This window comes from Nicotiana tabacum, chromosome 24, assembly GCF_000715075.1.
Source record: "Nicotiana tabacum cultivar K326 chromosome 24, ASM71507v2, whole genome shotgun sequence".
Classification (NCBI taxonomy): domain Eukaryota; kingdom Viridiplantae; phylum Streptophyta; class Magnoliopsida; order Solanales; family Solanaceae; genus Nicotiana; species Nicotiana tabacum.
This window is the reverse complement of record NC_134103.1, coordinates 3,639,396-3,666,309: the sequence shown is the minus strand read 5'-3', so window position 1 is coordinate 3,666,309 and position 26,914 is coordinate 3,639,396. Positions and strand designations below refer to the sequence as shown.

At 39.1% G+C, this 26,914-nt stretch overlaps 1 protein-coding gene across 1 annotated transcript; it reads left to right on the top strand.

The window, feature by feature from the left end:
* Positions 1-2,909: 2,909 nt before the first annotated feature.
* On the top strand, positions 2,910-3,566 carry LOC142178614 (uncharacterized). Its single transcript, XM_075248480.1, has one exon. It carries the CDS (start codon positions 2,910-2,912, stop codon positions 3,564-3,566), a length of 657 nt encoding a protein of 218 aa, XP_075104581.1.
* The last annotated feature ends 23,348 nt before the right edge of the window (positions 3,567-26,914 follow it).

Below are 26,914 nucleotides of genomic sequence, written 5' to 3'. Positions count from 1 at the left end.
GCACTTAAAACTTAAAAAATATTAAAAAATATTTTTAAAAGTGATGGGGCAGCCCGTGGGGCCCGCAACCCATGTAGGACTAAGCTGCGCTAGGCCATCAAAATGGTGGGCCGATCTAGCCCAGCCTATCAAGTGTCAAGGCCCGTGTGAGCTGCGCTAGACTGCGTTGAGCCATCTCGTATTGATAGTTGTAATTAGTTGAAACTTTACTAACTTAATTGTGTAATTTCTTTATAACTCCTTAGTGAATACCCTATGAACTAGTACATCTTATATATCAACTACATCATTTAAGGATAAGAGATTTAAAATTAAGCCAACTCATTTTTTTTATTGTAGCAAATGCATTACGTCTTTCAATATTTCTCACATGCACTTTTATGACAAGTCACATGCACTTCTAATTAACTTCATATAAACTTATATCTAAATTGCTGATTAAGTGTAAGGACCATTTATTAACAAGACGAAAATCATGTGCAAATCGAAATACTTATATGAATATAATAAGTATATACGAGGTCTATAAATTACACCCTATGAAAAACATTGGAACACTACCTTAAAAACTTTCCCAAAGCTTAAAGTTGTATTGTCCTCATTATGGCATTGTTTAAGATGTGTTTTGTTTTCACTATTCTTCTCATGGCAGCTACGAGTTAGTATCTATCTCACATTAACTTTCCATGCATGATGATCTGAATGTGTATTTTTAGCGGTAGAGTTTTTCAGTAGCCTATCATAGGTAAAGTGACTGTGGTGATGCTAGAGTAAGGTCACGTCCTCGGGCGGTAAAGGGAGTGGGGCGGGGGTCGGAGGCAAGGGGGGTAAGGGGAACAAGGGAGCATGTAGGTTGAGAATTGGGTCATGGAACATAGGTACTTTGACGGGTAAGTCCATAGAGTTGGCGAAGATCCTCCAAGAGAGGAAGGTCAATATAGCCTGTGTCTAGGAGACTAGGTGGGTCGGTTCGAAGGCGAAATATGCGGACGAGTATAAGCTATGGTACTCTGGAGTCGTGAAGGGTAAGAATGGAGTGGGTATTTTGGTAGATAAAGATATTAGCAGGCTTGGATGAGGAGGCTAAACGATGCTTATGGGAAGGGTGGAAGAGATCGTGCGTAGTATTCCACCTACTGAGAGGTTATTTATAGGAGGGAATTTCAATGGGCATATTGGGTCGTCGGCTGGTGACGAGATGCATGGCGGCTTCGGTTTTGGGGTTAGGAACGGAGGAGGAACCTCGATGTTGGAGTTCGCAAAGGCTTTCGAGCTAGTGATTGCGAACTCTAGTTTTTCGAACAGGGAGGAGCACCTGGTGACTTTCTAAAGTATGGTGGCGAAGATTCAGATTGATTATTTCCTCCTCGGGAGGTATGATAGGTGGTTGTGCGAGGATCACAAGATTATCCTAGGTGAGACCCCGCAACGCAGCATAGGCTCTTGGTTATGGAAGTCGGTATCATAATAAGGAGGAAGAAGAGGTCTGCTCGTGGTAGACCGAGGATCAGGTGGGGAGGCTTAACTAAAGATAAAGCTCAGGAGCTGGAGGGGAGGCTATCGGCCATAGGAGCATGGAAGAGTAGTGGGGACGCGCGCGATATGTGGACAATGACAACAAACTGTGTAAGGGAGGCGGCGAGAGAGGTGCTAGGGGCTCGAAGGGTTTCTCGGGCAGGCACAGAGTCGACTGGCGGTGGATGGAAAGGTCCAAGGCAAAGTGAAAGTAAAGAAGGTAGCGTACTTGAAGTTAGTAGGGAGCACGAGCGAGGATGAAAGGAGAGCAAACAGAGAAAAGTATAAGGTAGAGAGGAAGGAGGCGAAGTTGGCGATTACAGAGGCTAAGACTGCGGTGTTTGGTCGTCTGTACGAGGAACTGGGGGGAAAAAGGCGGGGATAAGAAGTTATTTCGGCTGGCTAAGTCGAGAGACAGGAAGGCTTGGGACCTGGACCAAGTGAGGTACATCAAAGACGAGGACGATAAAGTGTTGATGGGGGAGGCTCAAATTAGGCAGAGATGGCAAACTTACTTTCATGGACTTCTGATTGAAGAGAGGGACATGGATATTGTTCTAGGTGAGATGGGGCATTTAAAGGGTCTCCGAGACTTTTGGTATTGTAGGAGCATTAGGGCCGAGGAGGTCGTTGGGGTTATGCGTAAGATGAGTGAGGGTAGATCGATTGGGCCAGACGAAATTCCAGTCGAGTTTTGGAAGTGTGTGGGCAGAGCAGGCCTGCAGTGGCTGACTGGGCTGTTCAATGTTATTTTCAGGACGAAGAGGATGCTGGATGAGTGGAGATGGAGTACGGTGGTACCGTTGTACAAGAAAAAAGGTGATATCCAGTATTGTAACAACTATAGGGGTATCGAGTTACTTAGTCATACCATAAAAATTTGGGAGAGGGTGGTAGAAGCAAGGGTGAGAAGGACTGTGTCTATATCTGACAACCAGTTCGGGTTCATGCCGGGTCGATCGACTACAAAAGCTATCCATCTTATTAGGAGGTTGGTGGAACATTACAGGGATAGGAAGAAAGATCTTCACATGGTGTTTATTGACCTGGAGAAAGCATATAACAATGTCCCTAGCGAGGTTCTCTTAAGATGCCTGGAGGCAAAAGGTATGCCAGTAGCGTACATTAGGGCGATCAAGGACATGTATGATGGAGCTAAGACTCGGGTTAGAATAGTGGGAGGTGACTCGGAGCATTTCCCGATTATTATGGGGTTACATCAAGGATATATGCTCAGCCGGTTCTTATTTGCCATGGTGATAGACACACTGACACACCACATTCAATGGGATGTACCATGGTGTATGTTATTCGCTGAAGACATAGTTCTGATTGATGAGACGCGAGGCGGTATTAATGACATGCTGGAGGTTTAGAGGAACACCCTTGAGTCTATGGGTTTCAAGTTGCGCAGGACCAAGACAAAATATCTGGAATACAAGTTCAGCTCTGAATTGGGGGAAGTGGGCAGGGACGTGAGGCTTGGAGCACAAGTCATCCCCAAGAGAAGTAGTTTTAAATACCTGGGGTCGATTATCCAGGGGGGCGAAGAGATTGATGAGGACATCACACACCATATAAGGGTAGGATGGATAAAATGGAGGTTAGCATCAAGAGTCTTGTTTGACAAGAGAGTGTCATCGTTAATCAAAGATAAGTTCTATAGAGTTGTGGTTAGACAGGCCATGTTGTATGGGGCAGAGTGTTGGCCGGTAAAGAACTCTCATACCCAGAAGATAAAAGTAGTAGAGATGAAGATGTTGATGTGGATGTTCATGCATACTTGGATGGATAAGATTAAGAATGAAGTTATTCAGGAGAAGGTGGGCATGGCTCCTATGGATGACAAGATACGGGAAGCGAGGCTCAGATGGTTCGGGCACGTGCGGAAGAAGAGCCCTGATGATCCGGTAAGGAGGTGCGAGAGTTTGGCCCTGGTGGGGACAAGAAGATGTAGAGGACAGCCTAAGAATTATTGGGGAGAGGTGATTAGACAGGACATGGCGTTGCTGCAGATTTCTGAGGACATGGCCCTTTATAGGAAGGTGTAGAGGTCGAACATTATGCTTGTAGATTAGGACGTAGTCGAGTCCAGGGGTAAGGCTAGTTCGATAAGGGTGGTCTTACACTGCTAGGGGTTTATGTTGTGTTCTCCCTATCCTTACGTTTTCATAGCATCAGGCTTATTTTCTGATTTTGTTATTGGATTTCAACTATTTTCTAGTTCTTGTGATACTAATATTATTTCTTTGATTTCTATTTGATGGTACTAATATATTGTCCCTTCCCTTCAGATGATATTGTATTGATTGATGAGATGCGAGACAGTGTGAACGCAAAATTAGATGTATGGAGGCAGACCCTGGAATCTAAAGGTTTCAAGTTGAGCAGGACCAAGACAGAATACTTGGAGTGTAAGTTCAGTGGCGAGACTCAAGGAGGGGAAGGGAAGGTGAGGCTAGACTCGCAGGTCATCCCTAGGATAGGGAGTTTTAAGTACCTTGGGTCTATTATTCAGGGGGATGGGGAGAATGATGAAGATGTCACACATCGTATTGGGGAGGGATGGATGAAATAGAGACTCGCTTCCGGTATTTTGTGTGACAAGAAAGTGCCATCAAAACTTAAGGGTATGTTCTACAGAGTGGTAGTCAGACTAACAATGTTGTATGGGGATGAGTGTTGGCTAGTCAAGATCGCTCATGTCCAGAAGATGAAGGTAGCAGATATGAGGATGTTGAGATGGATGTGCGGGCAGACCAGGTTAGATAGGATCAGAAATGAGGTTATTCGCGACAAGGTGAATGTGAGCCCTATCAAGGACAAGATGTGGGAAGCGCGACTTAGGTGGTTCGGTTATGTGAGGAGGAGGAGCACAGATGCCCCGGTGAGGAGGTGTGAGAGGTTGACATTGGAGGGCCTACAGAGAGGTAGAGGTAGGCTAAAGAAAAGGTGGGGAGAGGTGATTAGGCAAGACATGACACAATTTCAGTTGATCGAGGACATGACCCTTGATAGGAAGGTATGAAGATCGAGGATTAGGGTAGTAGTGTAGGTAGTCTAGAGTATTCATAATAGTAGTATTGACACGCAGTCTTGCTTTCTGTTCGTAGTAGGATTTTATGACTAACCGTTATTTTCTTTCAGTATTGATTACCTTACTATCTGGTTATTTTTATTCTGTTTTTATATGGCTTTTTGGTACTGTCCCTTCTTGTCTATATTTTCATTAATGTGGTGCTTATGATTTCCTAAGCCGAGGGTCTATTGAAAACATCCTCTCTATCCTCACAAAGTAGAGGTAAGGTCTGCGTGCACACCACCCTCCCCAAACCCCACAGTATGGGATATTACTAGGTATGTTATTGTTGTTGTAAATATCTTTCAAATATAATTCTTTCAAGTAAATATCTTTCGAATATAATTCTTTCAAATAAATATCTTTCAAATATAATTCTTTCAAGTAATTTTCTTTCGAATATAATTCTTTCAAATATAATTCTTTCAAGTAAAAGTCACCATGTGACACCTCATTTAACTTTCCTGGTGTGAGAAATATATTCAACATATCACATCAAATGGCACGGCAATACCTTCGTGCACTTGTCTCATTCTCACCCAATATATATATATATATATATATATATATATATATATATATATATATATATATATATATATATATATATATGTAGATCAAATCAATTGTCACGGTAACACCCTTCGTGCATTTATCTCTTTATCACCGAGCATACATATAACAGTATCAACTGGGTGGGAGAAATGCCAATAACAATAAAAGAATAAAGTGGGAGGCACACAGGAAGCAACAAGGACTACAAGTCACATAGAAAATATAGGTGCACAATAATAGCTCAAGATAAAGGCATGAATGTATACACAATGAAAAGATATCACAATATAATGTATGTCTCTCGTCCTCGCCGGCACGAAAACACCCTTCGTGCCATGAACATATGATAATATAAAAATAATGGCATGGCATCACCCTTCGTCCTTTTACTCTCATCCTCACATGATAATGTATATGAAATGGCACGGCATTATCCTTCATGCATATTAATGTATAAGAATGGCACGACATCACCCTTCGTGCTTTATACCTTTCTTCACATGATAATATTTATGAAATGGCATGACATTATCCTTCGTGCATATTAATATATATGAATGGCACAGCATCACCCTTCCTGCTTTACACTCTTCCATACCAAGCACATGTATATCATTAACAAGCAAGGTAGGAAGCATAAATAACATCAAGGAGAGTGTTTATACGACAACACAATACAACAGTTTATATCACAATTTGCCCACATGCCACAACCAACTCCAAAGATACAACAAAAATAATTAATTTCACAGCAAATAACCCAAGGTTACACACATCGTATATAAAACCTCAAAAATAACAACAGAGATGGAAAAGTAACCCAACATAGGACAACGTCTTCTTTAATACAAATTTTTGATAAATATATATTAATGCCTCATTTTTAAACTTATTTAATAATTATTTACAGATAAGGAATCCATAATGAAATTATTTCCAAGAAATGTCAACCCAACTAACCATGGTATTTCACATAAAAATCAAAAGTGACAATCACACCAAATTATCATATAAAAACAACCTCGGCAAATAAGGAATGAGGGATGACAAATACAGGATTTAATAAGTGCCAATAATTTCCAATTTAAAACATAAGGGCGTCTACGAATTTTAACCGATATAACTTGCACATATAAACCAAGTACATACTCGTCACCTCGCGTACATGGTTTTCAATTACACAATTTCCACATAAGACTCAATGCCTAAGGGGTAATTTCCCATACTCAAGGTTAGGAAAGATACTTACCTTTTTGAAGTTATGTCGTTATTCTAAAATAACCTTCTCGCTTGAATTGACCTATGGATAATATAACGTCGACTTAAAATTTTACATAAAAAGTCAGCCAAAAGTCAACGCGGGGCATGCCTCTCGGAACCCGACCGAATTTTCACGAAATTCGAATACCCATTTCGATACGAGTCCAACAATACCAATTTTATCAAATTCCGAAAATAACTCGACCTCCAAATCTTAAATTGTCGTTCTTGAAACGTTTTACAAAAATTTTGATTTCTTCCATTTAAATTCGAAATGAAATAATGAATATAACCATGGATTTATGAAATATAATTACTTTCGGATATAGGACACTTACCCAAGTTGAAGTCGTGAAGAATTCCTCTAAAATCGCCCTAAAACCGAGCTCCAAAATCCCAATCGAAAATGGCAAAATGATTGATTTTTGGTGCTTAAATGTTTCTGTCCAGTTCGCTTCGGCGGACAGATTTGTCGCATCTGCGGCTTCGCTTTTGGGAGCCAAAATGTGCATCTGCGAAGTCCAAATGTCCACTGCTCAGCAGGAGCTCGCATCTGCGGAGCACATTGCGCATCTGCGGAGCACATTGCGTATCTGCGATGTCGCTTTTGCGATTACTCCCACTGCTGCCAGCTTCCGCTTCTGTGTCTTCATTTCTCGCTTTTGCAATCCCGCAGGTACGGGAATTGCTTCGCACCTGCGACCACTGCCATGTCCCTTCCCATTTCACTTCTGCGATGCAAAACGTCGCTTCTGCGAAGAAGCTTCCGCAGAGGCGAAAACATCAGCTGCTGCCCAGAAATTCAAGCAGCTTTCTTCAAGTCAAAATTGATCCGTTAACCACCCGAAATCCACTCGAGGCCCTCGAGACCTTAACCAATTATACCAACATGTCCCAAAATATAATGCGAACTTAGTCGAGGCTTCAAACCATGTCAAACAACGCTGAAATTACGAATCGCGTAGTGAATCGAATTATGAGTTTTCAAATCTTTCAATTTCTATATTTTGCGCCAAAACGTATCCAATCAATCCGGAATGACTTCAAATTTTGCACACGAGTCATAAATGACATAATGGAGTTGTTTCAATTTCCGTAATCGAAATCCGATCTCGTTATCAAGCAATTGTCCTACGGCCACATTTATGAATATTTCAAAAACTTCATTTTTCCAACTTTTCGCCGAAATGTGCCAAATTGTCCTACGTACTTTCAAATCAAATTCCGGACATACGCCTAAGTCCGAAATCACCATACGAAGCTATTGACATCATCAAAACTCCATTCCGGAGTCGTTTGCTCAAAAGTCAAACTCTGGTCAACTCTTTTCATTTAAGCTTCAAAAATAAGGATTGTTCTTCCAATTTAATTCCGAACCTTCCAAAACCAAACTCGACCGCACACGCAAGTCATAATACATATTACGAAATTGTTCGGGACCTTAAGTCACTGAACATAACGTAAATTCTCAAAACGACAAGTCGGGTCGTTACAACTATATATTATAATATATCTAAACAAATATGGCAAATGTATAGTGTATTACATAAATACTACAAAATTAGACAAACAAGCCTTGTATTCAAATCCCTTTTTATTCATGAATAGAAAGCCAATATCTTGACTTTCTTTATTTTCATACAAAGTACAAATAGAGGAAACAAGAAACACTAGACTCACAAGAATACAAATGGACAATAAGGATTTGAAGCAAAATACATTGCAATTGGATAGCAATGTAGTTTTAGATTTGACACTGCTGGTATCCCGGTAATCCTCCACAACTACAACACATCCAACAATCGTTGCAGTCAGTATAAATTTCGCAATGTCGGCCACATGTAATACTATTAAGTTGCGGGAGCAGTCTCTTCTCAACTCCTGAGAGATCATGATTAACGTTCCGTGCAATCACAAAACGTGTCTCTGAAAACCACGCCATGTTAACTGAAATAATTCATCGTCATAATTAGTAAAATCAAAATGTTAAAGGTAGAACACAAAAAATACACATTCAGATCATCATGCATGGAAAGACATGCATATTTTATGAAATATGATAAGATCATAATCTAAAGTTAATGTGAGATAGATACTAACTCGTAGCTGCCATGAGAAGAACAGTGAAAACAAAACACATCTTAAAGGCCATAACGAGGACAATACTCTAAGCTATGGGAAAGTTTTTATGGTAGTGTTACCAATGATTTTCAGATGGTGTAATTTATAGACCTCGTATATACTTATTATATTCATATAAGTATTTCGATTTGCACATGATTTTCGTCTTGTTAATAAATGGACCTCACACCTCATGTTTAATTAATCTGCAATTTAGATATAAGTTTATAAGAAGTTAATTAGAAGTGCATGTGACTTGTCATAAAAGTGCATGTGAGAAATATTGAAAGACGTATTGTAGTAAATTGCGCCTCTTATTTGTGACAATTAAAAATAAGTTGACTTAATTTTAAATCTTTTATGTTAAATGATGTAAGTTAATATATAAGATGTACTAATTCATAGCGTATTTACTAAGGATTTATAAAAACAAATTACACAACTAAGTTAGTAAAGTTCCAACTAATTAGAGCTATCAATATGGAGAAATTTTTTGAAACCACTCTTGTTTAGTAGCTATTAACTTCTTATAGCTACTATATACATAATTACTTTCTATAGCTGCTATTCAGTTGTTACGGTAGTGTATTTGTTGTATCGTGCTGATGTATTCAAAAAATGCCTAATATCAGGGCAGTCCAACTGTATGCGCATGTATTCGTACTACTGCATTCATGAATAAAATAACAAAAAGCGCCTAAAATCAGGGCAGTCCAGTTGTACGCGCATACATGTATTTGAATACAGCAGCAAAAGGCGCCTAAAATCAGGGCAGTCTAGCTGTACACGCATGTATTCGCGCCATGTATTCATAAATACAATAACGACAATCACCTTAAAAACATGTATGTCAAGTTGTCTAATAACGAAAATAATATCAATTAGCGGGATACACTCCTAATATAACTCAACAAAATTAATTCTAACATGCATCATTATCAACCAATTAATTAGAATAATTTTTCAGTTGTATATAACCCGATATAAATGTATTCATTCTTTATATTATGTTCTATTTTAATATTTGTATTCAGTGTATTTCAATGTGTTTTTATCATTGTATGTGACTAAATAGCAAAGAAGGAAAGAAAAGTTCGTCGGAGATGGAATTTTCCGGCCAAGCAAAATATTGTATACATTGTATTAAAACTAAAAATGGAGACGAGCGAAAACCCCGACCCTCAAATATTCTCCATCGTAAACAATATTGCAGTATCTGTGTAGAGTGCTGACCCCTGATGCAACCCCATCATCACCGAAAAATGGTCCGAGTCCCCACCCACTGTCCTCACTCGGGTCTTTACTCCATCATACATGTCCTTAATCAACCTAACGTAGGCAACAGGTACACCTCTAGCCTCCAAACAACTCCACAAAACCTCCTTCGGAACTTTATCGTACGCCTTTTCCAAGTCGATGAACACCATATGCAAGTCCTTCTTTCTCTCCCTGTACTGCTCCATCAATCTCCTAACAAGGTGGATGGCTTCTGTAGTCGAACGCCCCAGCATAAACCCAAACTGGTTCTCAAAAATAGACACACTCCTCCTCACCCTTAGCTCTACCTCTCTCTCCCAGACTTTCATAGTATGGCTAAGCAGCTTGATACCCCGATAGTTATTACAATTTTGGATATCACCCTTGTTCTTGTATACAGGAACTATCGTGCTCCACCTCCACTTTTCGGGCATCTTTTTTTGTTCTTAAAATGATATTAAATAACCTAGTGAGCCACTCCAAGCCTGCCTTACCCGCACTCTTCCAAAACTCTACCGGTATTTCATCCGGCCCGGTCGCTTTGCCCCTGCTCATCTTACGCATAGCCCCCTCAACTTCATCAACTCTAATCCGCCTACAATACCCAAAGTCACAATGACTCCTAAAGAGTTCCAAATCACCCAGGACAATGCTCTCGTCCCCCTCCTCGTTCAAGAGACTATGGATGTATGTCTGCCATCTTCGACAGAGAAGCCCATCATCCAACAAAACTCTACCTTCTTCGTCTTTGATGCACTTCACTTGGTCCAAGTCCCACACCTTCTTTTCCCTTGCCTTGGCTAACTTGAACAACCTCTTATCCCTACCTCGGCCCTCGAGTTCCTCATACAAATGACTAAAAGTTGCAGTCTTGGTCGTCGTAATTACTAAATTTGCCTCTTTCTTAGCCAACTTATAATGCTCCCTATTCGCCCTCTTCTCCTCCTCGTCTACACTTTCCACTAGCTTTAGATATGCTACTTTCTTGGTTTCTACTTATTCTTGCACCTCTCCATTCCACCACCAGTCTCCCTTGTGACCACCAGAGTAACCCCTTGTGACCCCTAATACCTCTCTCGCGGCTTCCCTAATGCATTGCACAGTCGTGGTCTACATAGCGTTTGCGTCCCCACTACTCCTCCAAGCCCCCATAGTCACCAGCTTGACCCCCAACTCCTACGCTTCAGCTTCCATCAAGCCTCCCCACTTGATCCTATGTTGGCTATATATCGCCATTTTCCTCGTGATCTCAAGGTCCATGACCAGGAGCCTATGAAAGGTCAAGAGGTTCTCACTCGGGATGACCTTGCAATCCGTGCAAAGACCTCTATTGGACTTCCTGCAGAGTAAATAATCAATCTGAGTCTCGGCCACCGAACTTCGGAAGGTGACCAAGTGCTCCCTCTTCTTCGGGAAACTCGAGTTTGCTATTACCAAATCAAATGCTCTAGCAAAGTCCAGCAAAGACGTTCCTCCTCCATTTCTATCTCCAAAACCAAAGCCACCATGCACATCATCATACCCCCCAGACGTCGCTCTAGTGTGGCCGTTGAAATCTCCTCCTATGAAAAGCTTCTCGGTATGTGGGATACCACGCACCATCTCATCCAAATCCTCCCAGAAACGCCTCTTGACTTCCTTATCCAAGCCTGCTTGGGGTGCGTATGCACTGATTATGTTCAAAGTAAAACCTCCAACAGCTAGCTTAATAGTCATCAGTCAGTCATTCACCCTCCTAACCTCTATCACTAGTTCACAGAGGTCCTTATCAACCAAGATACCTACCCCGTTCCTGCCCCCCACCCTCCCAGAATACCAAAGTTTGAAACTGCCCACATCTCACGCCTTATCTCTTACCCACCTAGTCTCATGTACACAAGCTATATTAATCTTCCTTTTCTCGAGAATCTTCGCTAACTCTACAGATTTTTCAGTCAAAGTTCCTATGTTTCAAGACCCCACTCTCAGCCTAGTAGCTCCCTTATCCCTCTACCCCCCGCACCCACTCCCCCGCGCTGACACCCCCGAGGTCAAGACCTTACCCTACAATCGTTCACCAAAGCCAGTATAATCTATGAGTCACTACGCAAGCACTATCTCGAAAATAAGCGATAAAAATAAAATGAATTAATGAAAAATAATCTATCACTAAAGGTCACAAAACAGGTGAAGAAATAAAATAAAGGAACTAACGGGAACTATAATCTACAACTAAAGGTTAGAAAAACAGGTGAAGAAATAAAATAAGAGGACTAAAGGAATTATAATCTACGATTAAAGGATAAAAAAATAGGTGAAGAAATATAATACAAGAGCTAAAGGGGGCTATAATCTATAATTAAAGGTCTCAAGGATATATGAAATAAAGATTCAAAATAAAGACGTAAACAGGTAGATAACAATATAAATAAGTAGGCAAAGATATCACTAATGCAATTAAACTGACAATGCTAGGGCAAACGCTAACTAAAGATTCAAGATCAAAATAGGCCGGCAAAGGGATACAGTTACGCTAAAATATCAAACTACTAAAATATCAAGACGAGAGGAACAATAGAACCTGGATTGCAGCAATTGGGGGTGTAATTCAATCGCAAAGTGATTCTTGTCCTCTTCAAGATGATGAAGAAAATGGCAGACTTTTTTGATTCTCTGATGTTGAACAAGAACCCTTAATTTCAGATTAAATAAATTGTCAACCTTCTAAACCTCCCAGCAATTTCAAGGAAATCCGATGACCGGAAGACGGTGATGACGTCAGAAACCGAGGAGAGAGAGGTGAACCACTTGGGAACCAAGTATTACCAGAAATAATCTTTGTTTCTTGATAGTCTCCAAAAAAGATAATAAAAGAGTTTGTAATAAACGTAATCCGATGATCGCAATGTTGATTCAATAATCTCTGTTTCTTGAAGATGGGGTTTTTCAACCAACTACACCACAAAGACTTGTTTAGTAATGGTAAATTTGATCTGTTTATGGAAATCAAGAATCTTGATTAAAGTGGCAGAGTAGAAATAGATTGAAGATGAAGATGACGATTGGAGTTTCACTTACTATCTTTTATTTGAAAGATATTTATTTGAAAGAATTATATTCGAAAGACATTTACTTGAAAAAATTATATCTGAAAGATATTCATTTGAAAGAATTATATTCGAAAGAATTATATTTGAAAGAATTATATTTGAAAGAATTATATTCGAAAGATATTTACTTGAAATAATTATATTTGAAAGATATTTATTTGAAAGAATTATATTTGTAAGATATTTATTTGAAGGAAGTATATTCGGGATATATTTAATTGTACAGATTACATTCTAAAGATTTTTATTTGAAAAACTTATAGATAAAAGATGTATATTTTGAAGGACTTGATTAATTGGCTGTACTTGTGTTTATTATTCGTTTGAGCAATATTTATGATGCTCTTGTTGCCTTGCTGTTTATGTCACAAGTTGATTATTGTTGTCATCACTGCTATTTATTTTCTACTATTTTTGTATATTATATTGCATAGGTTATTTGACTAGTGAGTGTCTTGACTGTACCTCGTCACTACTCCACCGAGGTTAGTCTTGATACTTACTGGGTACCGACCGTGGTGTACTCATACTACACTTCTGCACATTTTTTGTGCAGAGCCAGGTATTGGAGATATCAGACTCGGTTAGAGTTAGACTGTGATCGCAAGGATTCAAGGTAGAGCTTCTTGGTCGTTGCAGTCCTTTGGAGTCTTTCCATTTTATTGTACTGTTAATATTTTATTCGAACAGTATTGTATATTCGATCCTTGAGGTCATTGCATGTATTTAGTTAGAGTTCGTGACTCAGTATTACCAGTCTTGGGAGATTGTTATAATTATTTCTGTTGTGGGTTTGGATTATCTATTTTAAAAAGAATGGCTTGAATTGTAATTAAAATCGGCTTACCTAGTCTTAAAGACTAAGTGCCATCATGATGCCTATGGTGGGATTTTGGGTCGTGACAAGTTGGTATCAGAGCCCTATGTTCATAGGTTCTACGAGTCACGAACGAGTTTAGTAGAGTCTTGCGGGTCGGTACAGAGACGTTTGTACTTATCTTCGAGAGGCTACAGAGCTAGTAGGAAGAATTCACTTCTTTCATTCCTGTCATGCAAATTTGTTGATTTTTGAATTTGAGCCTTTGTATCTCTATTCTCTCACAAATGGTGAGGACACGTGCTACCGGGTCAGCTGAGCAGACACCCGCGCATTCTGCTAGGGCTGCAAGTGGTTGGGGCCGAGGTGGAGGCCAAGGAAGGGCACGTGTCACAGCTAGAACACCAGTTAGAGGGGAAGTTGAGGAGCCGTTAGTAGCTCCAGTTGGGGGACATGCATCAAAGACACCTGTTGTTATCCCCGGACTTCAAGAGACCTTAGCACAGTTCCTGAACATGTTTCGTACATTAACTCAAATGGGATTAATCTCCGTTTCACCAAATATTTCACAGATTAGGGGAGGAGTTCAGACTCATATCGCCCGTATTCCAGAGCAATAGGTTCACATTGGTCAGGTTTCGGATATAGTACCGGTACAATATGTTATTCCGGTTCAGCCTGAGTTCAGGCCAGAGGCATCAGAAGAAGAACAAAAGAGACTTGAGAGATTTAAGAGGTATAGTCCACCTACCTTCAGTGGCACAGCTACCGAGGATGCCCAGGGATTTCTAGAAAAGTGTCATTGTATTCTCCCCACCATGGGTATTGTGAAAGTGAGCGGAGTTGCCTTTACTACATTTCAGTTGTCAGGAGCAACGTATCAATAGTGGCAAGCTTATGAAGAGGGAAGACCAGTCGATGCAACACCGCCAACTTGGGCTCAGTTTTCGGAAATGTTTTTGAAAGAGTTTGTTCCCTAGACTCTCTGAGATGCGTGGCGCACAGAGTTTGAATGGTTGCGTCAGGGCACCATGACGGTGTCAGAATATGCTATCAGGTTCAGTGAGTTAGCCCGTCATGCACCTATCTTGGTTTCTACAGTTAGAGAGCGAGTCCGCAGATAAATCGAAGGGCTCGATTATGATTTTAAAATATGTATGGCTCGAGAGTTATATACTGACATACCATTTCAGCAAGTAGTAGAGATTGCCAGAATGTTAGAACGTGTTCGAAGTGAGGAAAATGAGTCTAAGGAGGTCAAAAGATCTCGGAACTCTAGAGGATTCAGTGGATTTTACTCTGCAGCTATGACTGTTTATGGCGGATGCTCGGGTAGTCGGTCAGCCCAGTTCATAATTCAGAATACTCATAGTGCTCCAGTTAGTACTTTTAGTGCACCACCGACACGAAATTCTTATAGTGGTTATTTTATTTATGTTGCACAGACTCAGTATGAGCAGTCGCGACCTCAGAGGGGTTGTTATGAGTGAGGTGATACTAGGCACATCATGAGAGATTATCCCAGACTTGGGGGAGGCGAATTTCATCATAACACTCAGGATACAGGCTCTAATCCAGTTAATACTCCATGTGCACAACTAGTTAGGGGTGGAGGACATGCGGGTAGAGAGCGCCCTAGAGGGGGAGGCCCAACCCATTGATATAATTGCTATGAATTGACCGAGGTCGATACACCAGAGGTTGTCGTTACTGGTACGATCTTGATTTGTTATAAAGGAATATTTTCCTTAATTTGATCTTGTTCTGTGTATCGAGGTGAGTCCTCCTATCATGCTCCACTTATGGGCGAGCTTCGTAATTATGTAATCTACTTTTATGTTTACTCCTGTTGAGAGATTCTATGGAGGTAGCAGTGTCTATCATTATGTTTTGATCACTATTGAGAGCTATGAGGCTAAAAGTGACTTTCTGTTACTCATTACGGTGAGTTTTGATGTGATTTTGGGATAATTGGTTATAAATTGTGATTTATATGCCCTATCGGTATGGGGGTTCATTATGTGTTGTGAAATTGTTTATCGGAAATTTATTAAAAGAAGAAAAAGGAAATGGAAGGATTTTGATATGCATGATGTGCATATTACTTGTGACTCAGAGCTGAGGATGGGATCCTCGCATTTTAATATGATATGAAATGTTTAAACCGGGCTACAAGCCGGGTGGAAGTTATATAAGGACGAGATCCTTATGATGAAAATTTATGTGTTTAAATTCTCTCTTGTGAAATTAAATTTTTACTATAATGCTAATAGAGAGTCATACATGTTAGTCTTATTCGATAATTCTTGTATGTGTTTTCTGTGCATGTTTTTGCCATTTTGTGCTGTAATTATTGAGTTTTAGCCCACGAGGTGAGTGCCCAGGTGGCGCTAAATATGATTCGTTAAGTCGGGTAAATAATTTTGAAGTCTTCATGTATCACATTTTGCTGTCAGTGTTGTGAAGATTTGAAAGGAGGTTTTGGTTAATATAAGGTTAACCGACGATGCTGGAATTAATTATGAACAACTATTATGACCAGAGATGTGGTTATGGACATATGTATGACGTGTGCATAGGCACAAGTTGCTACAGCCGGTTGAGACTAATACCGTGTGTTGATGTGAAAATTAGGTCTTTTGAAAATGTTTGGAGTATAAGAAATTGGTTTTAAAGTGTATAAATGTGGATAAAAGAAATAATCTCAATTGAGATGGTGTTGTCGAACCCATGTTAAATTTGCGGTGACGTAGAATCACCGCCGAGTATGTGTGTAAGAATACACTCAGTAATTTAATGTCCTCAGATTAATTCTTGGCACGTTCTAGAACGAACGTATGTTTAAGAGGGGGAGAATGTAATGACCCAACTTATCGTTTTGAGAATTTAGGTTCCGTTCAGTGACTTAAGGTCCCGAGCCCACTTGGCTCAAAGCCATAGATTAAAATATTCCATAACTCACAATACCAATACTCTATTACTGTCATAATTCCACAGTCAGTTGAACGAAACTTCTTCTCAAGCTCATGCAACGCCAACCATAAAAATACCCCAAATCATCCGCTAAGCTCGCAATCATTCTCTTGATACTCAAGTCAACTTTCTCAACCAGATTCAAATTCAAATCTCCACACATATGCCCTACTGGCAGAAAAGAAACTCTCCACTCAAATCATAAGGAATACACCTACGTAGGTTACTCCGCAGGGAATAACCCACCTGCTTAACCTCAAATTGTTATCTTGATATACCCTTTTTGCAATCACTTAGTCTATCTGAGTCCAAACTCACTAACCAAACATGAGAATTTAATATGTCCCAAAATTTAACAATCGTGAAAGATCCTTCAAAACATTCACACTCGAGATTGTACGTCACATCAAAACTAAAATCAAGCACCCAATGGCCTTCCTTTGCATTTCAAGAAAACAATTCTCGTCATATTCAAATCGTCTTAACACATCCCGCATTTACATCATACGCATCACAAAGCCATTCCGTCGCTCATCGAGCCACAACTTCCACTCATAGAGATATTACCAGACATATGAGTCCAAATGTACAGGTTACAACTGAAGCTACCAAGCCTAAGATGCGGTCTAAACATGGCCTCAAGTCCTCCAGACTAGCCCATCACCAAAACACAGAATACACATCGTGAACCTCATTTATAGAATCACAAGCCGGCGATGCACAGCTGATACCGAGCGCTCATGTGCGCATACAAATATATGGAAGGAATTCAAAGAGTTATATTTCAAGCTAAATCAATTCCGCACGATAAGGAAAGAAAGATGGAAAATTATCCTAAATGTCTTGTAGCCTCTCGAAGATAAGTATGGACGTCATCATACCAATCCGCAAGACTCTACTAGACACTTGCTCATGACGTGTAGAACCTATGAACCTAGAGCTCTGATACCAACTTATCACGACCCAAAATCTAACTAGTCGTGATGGCACCTAACCCATCCCGTTAGGTAAGCCAATTTCCAACTAACCAATTTCAATAATAATTATTAAAGCAATTTAAGTGAATAAAGATCCTGACCTTATACAATCCCCAAGAACTGGTAGTACAAATTATTATCTTCTAAGAACAGAGTATACAAAGCGAAAATGAAATAAATACATAGTCTGTTTGAATAATACATAAACAGAGCTTTTATAAATCTAAGGCTACCCTGAACAAGAGGCAGCTACAACAGGAACGCAGGTACATCTTCAAGTCCCGCAACCATCGAGCACAACAACAACAACAGCCAACATCTGCAAGCAATGTGCAGAAGTGTAGTATCAGTACAATTGACCCCATGTACTAAGTAAGTAACAAACCTAGCCGTAGGTTGAAAGTAGTGACGAGCTTCTACCAAGGTTGGATCCAAAACCACTAGTCCACAATAGTCCATAACAATATAAAGCAAATAGTACCAGAAGAAACACATAGATAAAAATGCTTAGCCGAAACATGATTTCAAAAATAATAGTTCTTCCTTTCAAATACATCAGTGAAAACCCAAATCGTTTGTCGAAGTTGCCAAAAATATGAATAATTTGAGAACACTAATTCTTCCAAAAATCATTTCAATAGTAAATAAAATATCTCATTTTCTTTCTCAGATAACCAGTGTAAAACAAATGCATCACTATGCTCATTTGTTAACATGTGTGAAAAATCATGAATAATGTGATACCGTACAGCATGAGGAAAACATATCTCTATGCATATATATCATGTGTGCATGTCAATGCGATGTATCTCAGAGATTGCACTCATGTACTCACAGCCTCAGATTACTCAATCTCATTGTCTTGCATTCTCTCTCACTGTGCTCAGCACACTCAATCACTCAGCGCTATACAACTGCTGCGGCGTGCAGCCCTATCCCTGTTTATAGTCGACCCGCGCTCACTGGGGGTGTACAGACTCATGAGGGTCTCCTACAGCCCAAGCGCTATAAGCACAGATAACTCACGTGCTGCACGGACAACTCACGTGCTATAATATCATATCTGGATCCGCACGGACAACTCACGTGCTGCACGGGCAACTCACGTGCTATAGTAATATCTGGATCCGCACGACCAACTCACGTGCTATAATAATATCTAGATCCGCACGGCCAACTCACGTGCTGCACGGCCAACTTACGTGAAATAGTATAATATATAGATCCGCACTGCCAAATCACGTGCTATAGTATAATATATATAAAGCAAACATGGCCTGCTGCAGCTTGCAGCCCAATCCCAAAAATATCCTCACAATTAGGCCCTTGGCCTCCCTCAGTCATCAATCTCTCTAGTCTCTCTTTTATGGGCTCACAATGTCATGAGAATAGCCCAAAAATAATGATATAATGTATCAATAAATAATAACCGAGACTGAGATATAATATGCATCGAAATGAATATGACTGAGTATAAATTTACATTTTAAAATAAATAAATATGTATTATGACTTGTGTGTGCGGTCGAGTTTGGTTTTGGAAGGTTCGAAATTAAATTGGAAGAACAATCCTTATTTTTGAAGCTTAAATGAAAATATTGACTAGAGTTTGACTTTTGAGAAAATGACTCTGGAATGGATTTTTCATGATGTCAATAGCTTCGTATGGTGATTTCGGACTTAGGTGTATGTCCGAAATTTGATTTGGAAGTCCATAGGACAATTCGACACATTTCGGCTAAAAGTTGGAAAAATGAAGTTTTTGAAATATTCATAAATGTGGTCGTAAGTTGATTGTTTGATAATGAGATCCGATTTCGATTACGGAAATTGGAACAGCTCCATTATGTCATTTATGACTCGTGTGCAAAATTTGAAGTCATTACGGATTGATTTGATACGTTTCGGCGCAAAATATAGAAGTTGAAAGATTTGAAAACTCATAATTCAATTCGATGCGCGATTCGTAATTTCGGCGTTGTTTGATGTGGTTTGAAGCCTTGACTAAGTTTGTATTTTATTTTGGGATATGTTGGTATAATTGGTTAAGGTCCCGAGGGCATCGGTTGGATTTCGGATGGTTAACGGATCAATTTGGACTTGAAGAAAGTTGCTGGAATTTCTGGGCAGCAGCTGATGTTTTCGCCTCTGCAGAAGCTTCATCGCAGAAGCGACGCCTTGCATCGCAGAAATGAAATGGGAAGGGACATGGAAGTGGTCGCAGGTGAGAAGCAATTCCCGCACCTGCGGGATCGCAGAAGCGAGAAATGAAGACGCATAAGTGGAAGCTGGCATCAGTGGGAGTGATCGCAGAAGCGACCATTTTGTCGCAGAAGCGATATCGCAGATGCGCACTGTGCTCCGCAGATGTGAGCTCCTACTGGGCAGTGGACATTTGGACTTCGCAGATGCGCATTTTGGCTCGCAGATGCGACAAATCTATCCACCGAAGCGAACTGGACAGAAACATTTAAGCACCAAAAAAAAGTTATTTTGCCATTTTTGATTAGGATTTTGGAGCTCGGTTTTGGGGCGATTTTGGAGGAATTCTTCACGACTTCGACTTGGATAAGTGTCCTATATCTGAAAGAAATTATATTTTATAATCCATGATTATATTCCTCATTTATTTCGGATTTAAATGGAAGAAATCAATTTTTTTGCAAAACGTTTCAAGAATGAAAATTTAAGATTTGGAGGTTGAGTTGTTATCGAAATTTGATAAAATTGGTATAGTTGGACTCGTATCGGAATGAAAGTTCGGATTTCGTGAAAATAATGTCGGGTTCCTAGAGGCGGGCCCTGCATTGACTTTTGGTTGACTTTTTAATGTAAAATTTTAAGTTGGCATTATATTATCTAGAATTGTTTCCGGTGAATTTTAATGAAGATATACAATTAATTTGGATATATTTGAGCTTTCCGGAGGTCAATTCAAGCAAAAAGGTTATTTTGAAATATCGGTATAACTTCAAAAAGGTAAGCATCTTGCCTGACCTTGAGTGGGGGAAATTACCCCTTAGGCATTGAGTCTTATGTGGAAATTGTGTAATTGAAAACCATGTGCGCGAGGTGACTAGTACGTACTTGGTCTATATGTGCAAGTTATATCTGTTAAAATTCGTAGACGCCCTTATGTTTTAAATTGTAAATTGTTGGCACTTATTAAATCATGTATTTGTCATTCCCTCATTCCTTGTTTGCCGAGGTTATTTTTATATGCTAATTTGGTGTGATTGTCACTTTTGATTTTTATGTGAAATACCGTGGTTAGTTGGGTTGACATTTCTTGGAAATAATTTTATTATGGATTCCTTATCTGTAAATAATTATTAAATAAGTTTTAAAATGAGGCATTAGTATATATTTATCAAAATTTGGATTAAAGAAGGCGTTGTGTGTGAAAAATTTAGATTAAAGAAGATGTTGTCCTATGTTGAATTACTTTTCCATCCCTGTTGTGGTTTTTGAGGTTTTATATACGATGTGTGGAGCGGTTATTTGCTGTGAAATTAATTACTTTTGTTGTATCTTTGGAGTTGGTTGTGGCCTGTGGGAAAATTGATAATATAAATTGTTGTATTGTGTTGTCATTTAAACACTCTCCTTGATGTTATTTATGCTTCCTATGTTGCTTGTTAATGATATACATGTGCTTGGTAAGGAAGAGTGTATAGCACGAAGGGTGATCTTGTGCCATTCATATATATTAATATGCACGAAGGATAATGCCGTATCATTTCATATATATTATCATGTGAGGAAAGGTATAAATCACAAAGGTTGATGCCGTGCCATTCATATACATTAATGTGCACGAAGGATCATGCCGTGCCATTTCATATACATTATCATGTGAGGATGAGAGTAAAAGCATGAAGGGTGATGTCGTGCCATTATTTTTATATTATCATATGTTCATGGCACGAAGGGTGTTTCCGTGCGGGCGAGGACGAGAGACATAATTATATTATGATATCTTTTCGTTGTGTATACATTCATGCCTTTATCTTGAGTTGTTGTTGTGCACCTATGTTTTCTATGTCACTTGTAGTTGTTGTTGCTTCCTGTGTGCCTCCCACTTTATTTTTTTATTATTATTGGCATTTTTTCCACCTAGTTGGTATTGTTATATGTATGCTTGGTGAGAAAGAGATAAATGCACGAAGGGTGTTGTCGTGCCAATTGATTTGATCTACATATATATATTGGGTGAGAATGAGACATGTGCACGAAGGTATTACCGTGTCATTCGATGGTATATGTTGAATATAATTCTCACACCAGAAAAGTTAAATGAGGTGTCACATGGTGACTTTTATTTGAAAGAATTATATTTGAAAGATATTTATTTGAAAGAATTATATTCGAAAGATAATTACTTGAAAGAATTATATTCGAAAGATATTTATTTGAAAGAATTATATTCGAAAGATATTTACCTGAAAGAATTATATTTGAAAGATATTTATTTGAAAGAATTATATTCGAAAGATATTTACTTGAAAGAATTATATTCGAAAGTTATTTATTTGAAAGAATTATATTAGAAAGATATTTACTTGAAAGAATTATATTTGAAACACATTTATTTGAAAGAATTATATTTGAACAATATTTGCTTGAAATAATTATATTTGAAAGATATTTATTTGAAAGAATTATATTCCTAAGATATTTATTTGAACGAAGTATATTCGGGATATATTTAATTGTACGGATTACATTCTAAAGAATTTTATTTGAAAAACTTATAGATAAAAGATGTATATTTTGAAGGACTTGATTAATTGGCTGTACTTGTGTTTATTATTCGTTTGAGCAATATTTATGGTGTTCCTGTTGCCTTGCTGTTTATGTCACAAGGTAGAGATGCTTGGTCGTCGCAGTCCCTTGGAGTCTTTCCATTTTATTGTACTGTTAATTTCTTGTTCGAATATTATTGTATATTCGACCCTCGAGATAATTTCATGTATTCAGTTAGAGTTTGTCACTCAGTATTACCAGTCTTGGAGGTTGTTATAATTATTTCCGTTGTGGGTTTCGATTATCTATTTCAAAAAAAATGGTTTGAATTGTAATTAAAATCAGCTTACCTAGTCTTAGACACTAAGTGCCATCACGACTGTCACGATCCGAATTTTCCACCTTCGGACCGTGATGGCGCCTAACATTTCACTTGCTAGGCAAGCCAACGTTAGAATAATATTAATAAATTTTTAGACAATCTTTACATTATTAATAAACAAGGAAATAAAAGCGGAAGCAAAGTTTGAAATATAGTGAAATAATCCATAAAAATAACGGTGTCTAAATACCATCCCAGAATTGGTGTCACAAGTACACGAGCTTCTAGAATAAATACAAATAAAGGCCTGAATAAATAAAGTTGTCTGGAAATAAACACACAGCTAAAGTAAAATAGACGGGGACTTCAGAACTGCGGACACAAGTCTCCTCTGGTAGCTGAAATTTGAGCAAGTCTATGGTACGCCGCTGGGACCAATGTAAGTGCAGAGTGTAGTATCACTACAACCGACCCTATGTACTGGTAAGTGCTGAGCCTAACCTCGACGAAGTAGTAACGAGGCTAAGGCGGTTCACTTACATTAACCTGTACGCAATATTGATAACAACAACAAATAATAGAAATAAATCAGGTAACTCATTTATAATAATTGAAGCCAACTCAGCAGTCATAATCCATTATTATTTCACCTAATTCTGTTGCAGCGTGTAACCCGCTCTCAAAATATATTCACATTCAATTCTGTTGCAGCGTGCAACCCGCTCTCACATTCAATTCTGTTACAGCGTGTAACCCGTTATCCCAATATATTCCTTTTAATCAAGTCTGTTATGTATTTATTTCAATCAAGTATGTATATAGATTTTTAAATAAGTCTGTTGCAGCGTGCAATCCGATCCCCCAATATTGACTTTTTAATAAGTCTGTTGCGGCGTGCAACCCGATCCTCTAATATTGACTTTTTAATAAGTCTGTTGCGGCGTGCAACCCGATCCTCCTCCAATATTAACTTTTAATAAGTCTGTTGCGGCGTGCAACCCGATCCTCCAATATTTCCATTTCAATCAATTCTTATAGAAGAAATTCCCCAATAAATGCAATAATTAATATAAAATCATAAGACAACAAGCATACAATAATTATGATTTAATTATGAAACAACAATGACAAATAGCAAATTATTATAGAATCAGAGAGAAAATAGGCAGTTTAATATTTAATATGTTAAATGTCAAATAACAATTAAAACACATAATTCAAATAGCATGAAACAATTAATGCAGGAATTCAAGAATTAATATTTGACAAAGAATAAGAGAGAAATAATTATTATAATAATTAATTTATGATTAAAAACAATTTATGATTTTTCAAGTAAGCATGCAAACAATTAATTTGACGACGTATAGACACTCGTCACCTCGCCTATACATCGTTCACACACAATTCACATGACAAATAATTTAAGGGTTCTATTCCCTCAAGTCAAGGTTAACCACGACACTTACCTCGCTTAGCAAATTCCAATTAATTATTCAATCACATCTTTTCCTTTTAAATTTGCCTCCGAAAGCTTCAAATCTATTCACAAACAATTCGATATATTCAAATACGAATCATAGGAATTAATTCCATATGAATTTACAAATTTTCCGGATAAAAATCCAAAATTCATTAAAATATTCGGCAGTAGTACCCCACGTCTTAAATCCCGAAAAAACTCACGAAATCCAAACACCCATTCCGATACGAGTTCAACCATACAAAATTTGTCCAATCCCGATATCAAATGGACCTTCAAATCTTAATTTTTTCGTTTTTGGAAGATTTTAGAAAATCTGATTTTTCTTCCATAAATTCACGGATTCATGATATAAACGAGTATGGAATCATAAAATATAATCAATATAGGATAAGGAACACTTACCCCAATATTTTCCCGTGAAAATCGCCCAAAATTTGCCTTACCCGAGCTCAAAAATGGAAAAGGTTTGAAAATGGGACGAATCCCATTTTCCAGAATTTAAGTTCTGTTTTTGGAACTTTTACCCTTCGCGAACGCGGTCAGTGCCTCGTGTTCGCGAAGCACAAATTCCTGCTGACCAATTTTACTCTTCGCGAACGTGAGGGATACTTCGTGAACGCGAAGCTTGCCTGGCTTGGCCTTCGCGAACGCGAGATGCCCTTCGCGAACGCAAAGGCCATTTTCCTGGCCAGCCCCTTTCCCATTGCGAACGCGAGGCTTCGATCGCGAATGCAAAGCTTCGCACCTCAAGCCTTCACGAACGCATTCTCTCTGTCACGAACGCGAAGCACAAAATGTGCCAGCCCCAATCTGCTCGTCGCGAATGCGAGACTCCCCCCGCGAATGCGAAGAAGGAAACTAGAAGCAGGTTTCTGCAGTTTCCTCAAGTCCAAAGATGATCTGTTAACCATCCGAAACCAACCCGAGCCCTCGGGGCTCCAAACCAAACATGCACCCAAGTCCTAAAATATCATATGAACTTGCTCGCACGATCAAATCGCCAAAATAACACCTAGAACTACGAATCGGACGCCAAATCAAAGGAAATTTTCAAGAAAACTTTAAAACTTATATTTTTACAACCGGACATCCGAATCACGTCAAATCAACTCCGATTCTCACCAAATTCGGCAAACAAGTCATAAATATTATAGTGGACCTATACCGGGCACCGGAACCAAAATACGGACCCAAGGTCAATAAATCCAACATCAGAAATTTCTTAGAAATCATTAAGCTTTCAAGCTTTTAATATTTCATCAAAAATCCATATCTCGGGCTAGGGACCTCGGAATTCGATTCCGGGCATACGTCCAAGTCCCAAATCACGATACGGACCTACCGGAATTGTCAAAACACTGATCCGGGTCCGTTTGCTCAAAATGTTGACCAAAGTTAACTTATTTGAGTTTTAAAGCTCTATTTCACATTTTAATCCATATTTCACATAAAAACTTTTCGAAATATTGTACGGGCTACGCACGCAAGTCGAAAAATGATAAATGGTGCTTTTCGAGGTCTTAAACACACAGAATTACTTATTAAATTTAAAGATGACATTTTAGGTCATCACATTCTCCACCTCTAAAACAAACGTCCGTCCTCGAACGAAGTTAGAAAAAGTACATGAGCTGGAGAAAAGGTATGGATATTTACTCCGCATGTCCGACTTGGACTCCCAGGTAGATGCCTCTACCAGCTGAACTCTCCATTGCACCCGAACTGAAGGATAACTCTTAGACCTCAACTGTCGGAACTGCCGGGCTAGAATAGCCATCGGCTCTTCCTCGTAAGTCAAATCTTTGTCCAATTGGACTGAGCTGAAATCTAACACATGGGACAGATCACCATGATATTTCCGGAGCATAGACACATGGAACACCGGATGAACCGCTGATAAACTAGGTGGTAATGCAAGCTTGTAGGCTACTTCACTCACCCTTTCAAGAATTTCAAAGGGTCCGATATACCTAGGGCTCAACTTGCCCTTCTTTCCGAACCTCATTACACCTTTCATAGGTGAAACCCGGAGAAATATTCTTTCTCCAACCATGAATACAATACCACGAACTTTATGGTCGGCATAACTCTTTTGCCTAGACTAAGTTGTGCAAAGTTGATCCTGAATAATCTTGACCTTATCCAAGGCATCCTGTACCAAATCGGTACCCAACTACCGAGCCTCTCCCGGTTTAAACCAACCAACTGGCGATCGGCATTGTCTTCCATATAATGCCTCATATGGAGCCATCTGAATGCTTGACTGGTAGCTATTATTATAATCAAACTCCACAAGTGGTAAGAAATGATCCCAAGAACCTCCAAAGTGTATAACACAAGCGCGAAGCATATCTTCCAATAATTGAATAGTGCGCTCTGACTGTCCGTATGTCTGTGGATGAAATGTTGTACTCAACTCCACCCGCGTGCCTAACTCACGTATATAGCCCTCCAGAAATGTGAGGTAAACTGTGTACCTCCATCTGAAATAATAGACACGGGCACACCGTGAAGGCGGACAATCTCACGAATGTAAATTTCAGCTAACCTCTCTGAAGAATAGGTAACTGCCACTGGAATGAAATGTGCTAACTTGGTCAACCTGTCCATGATGACCCAAACTGCGTCAAATTTTCTTCGAGTCCGTGGGAGCCCAATAACAAAATCCATAGTGATACACTCCCACTTCCACTCAGGAATTTCTAACTTTTGAAGCA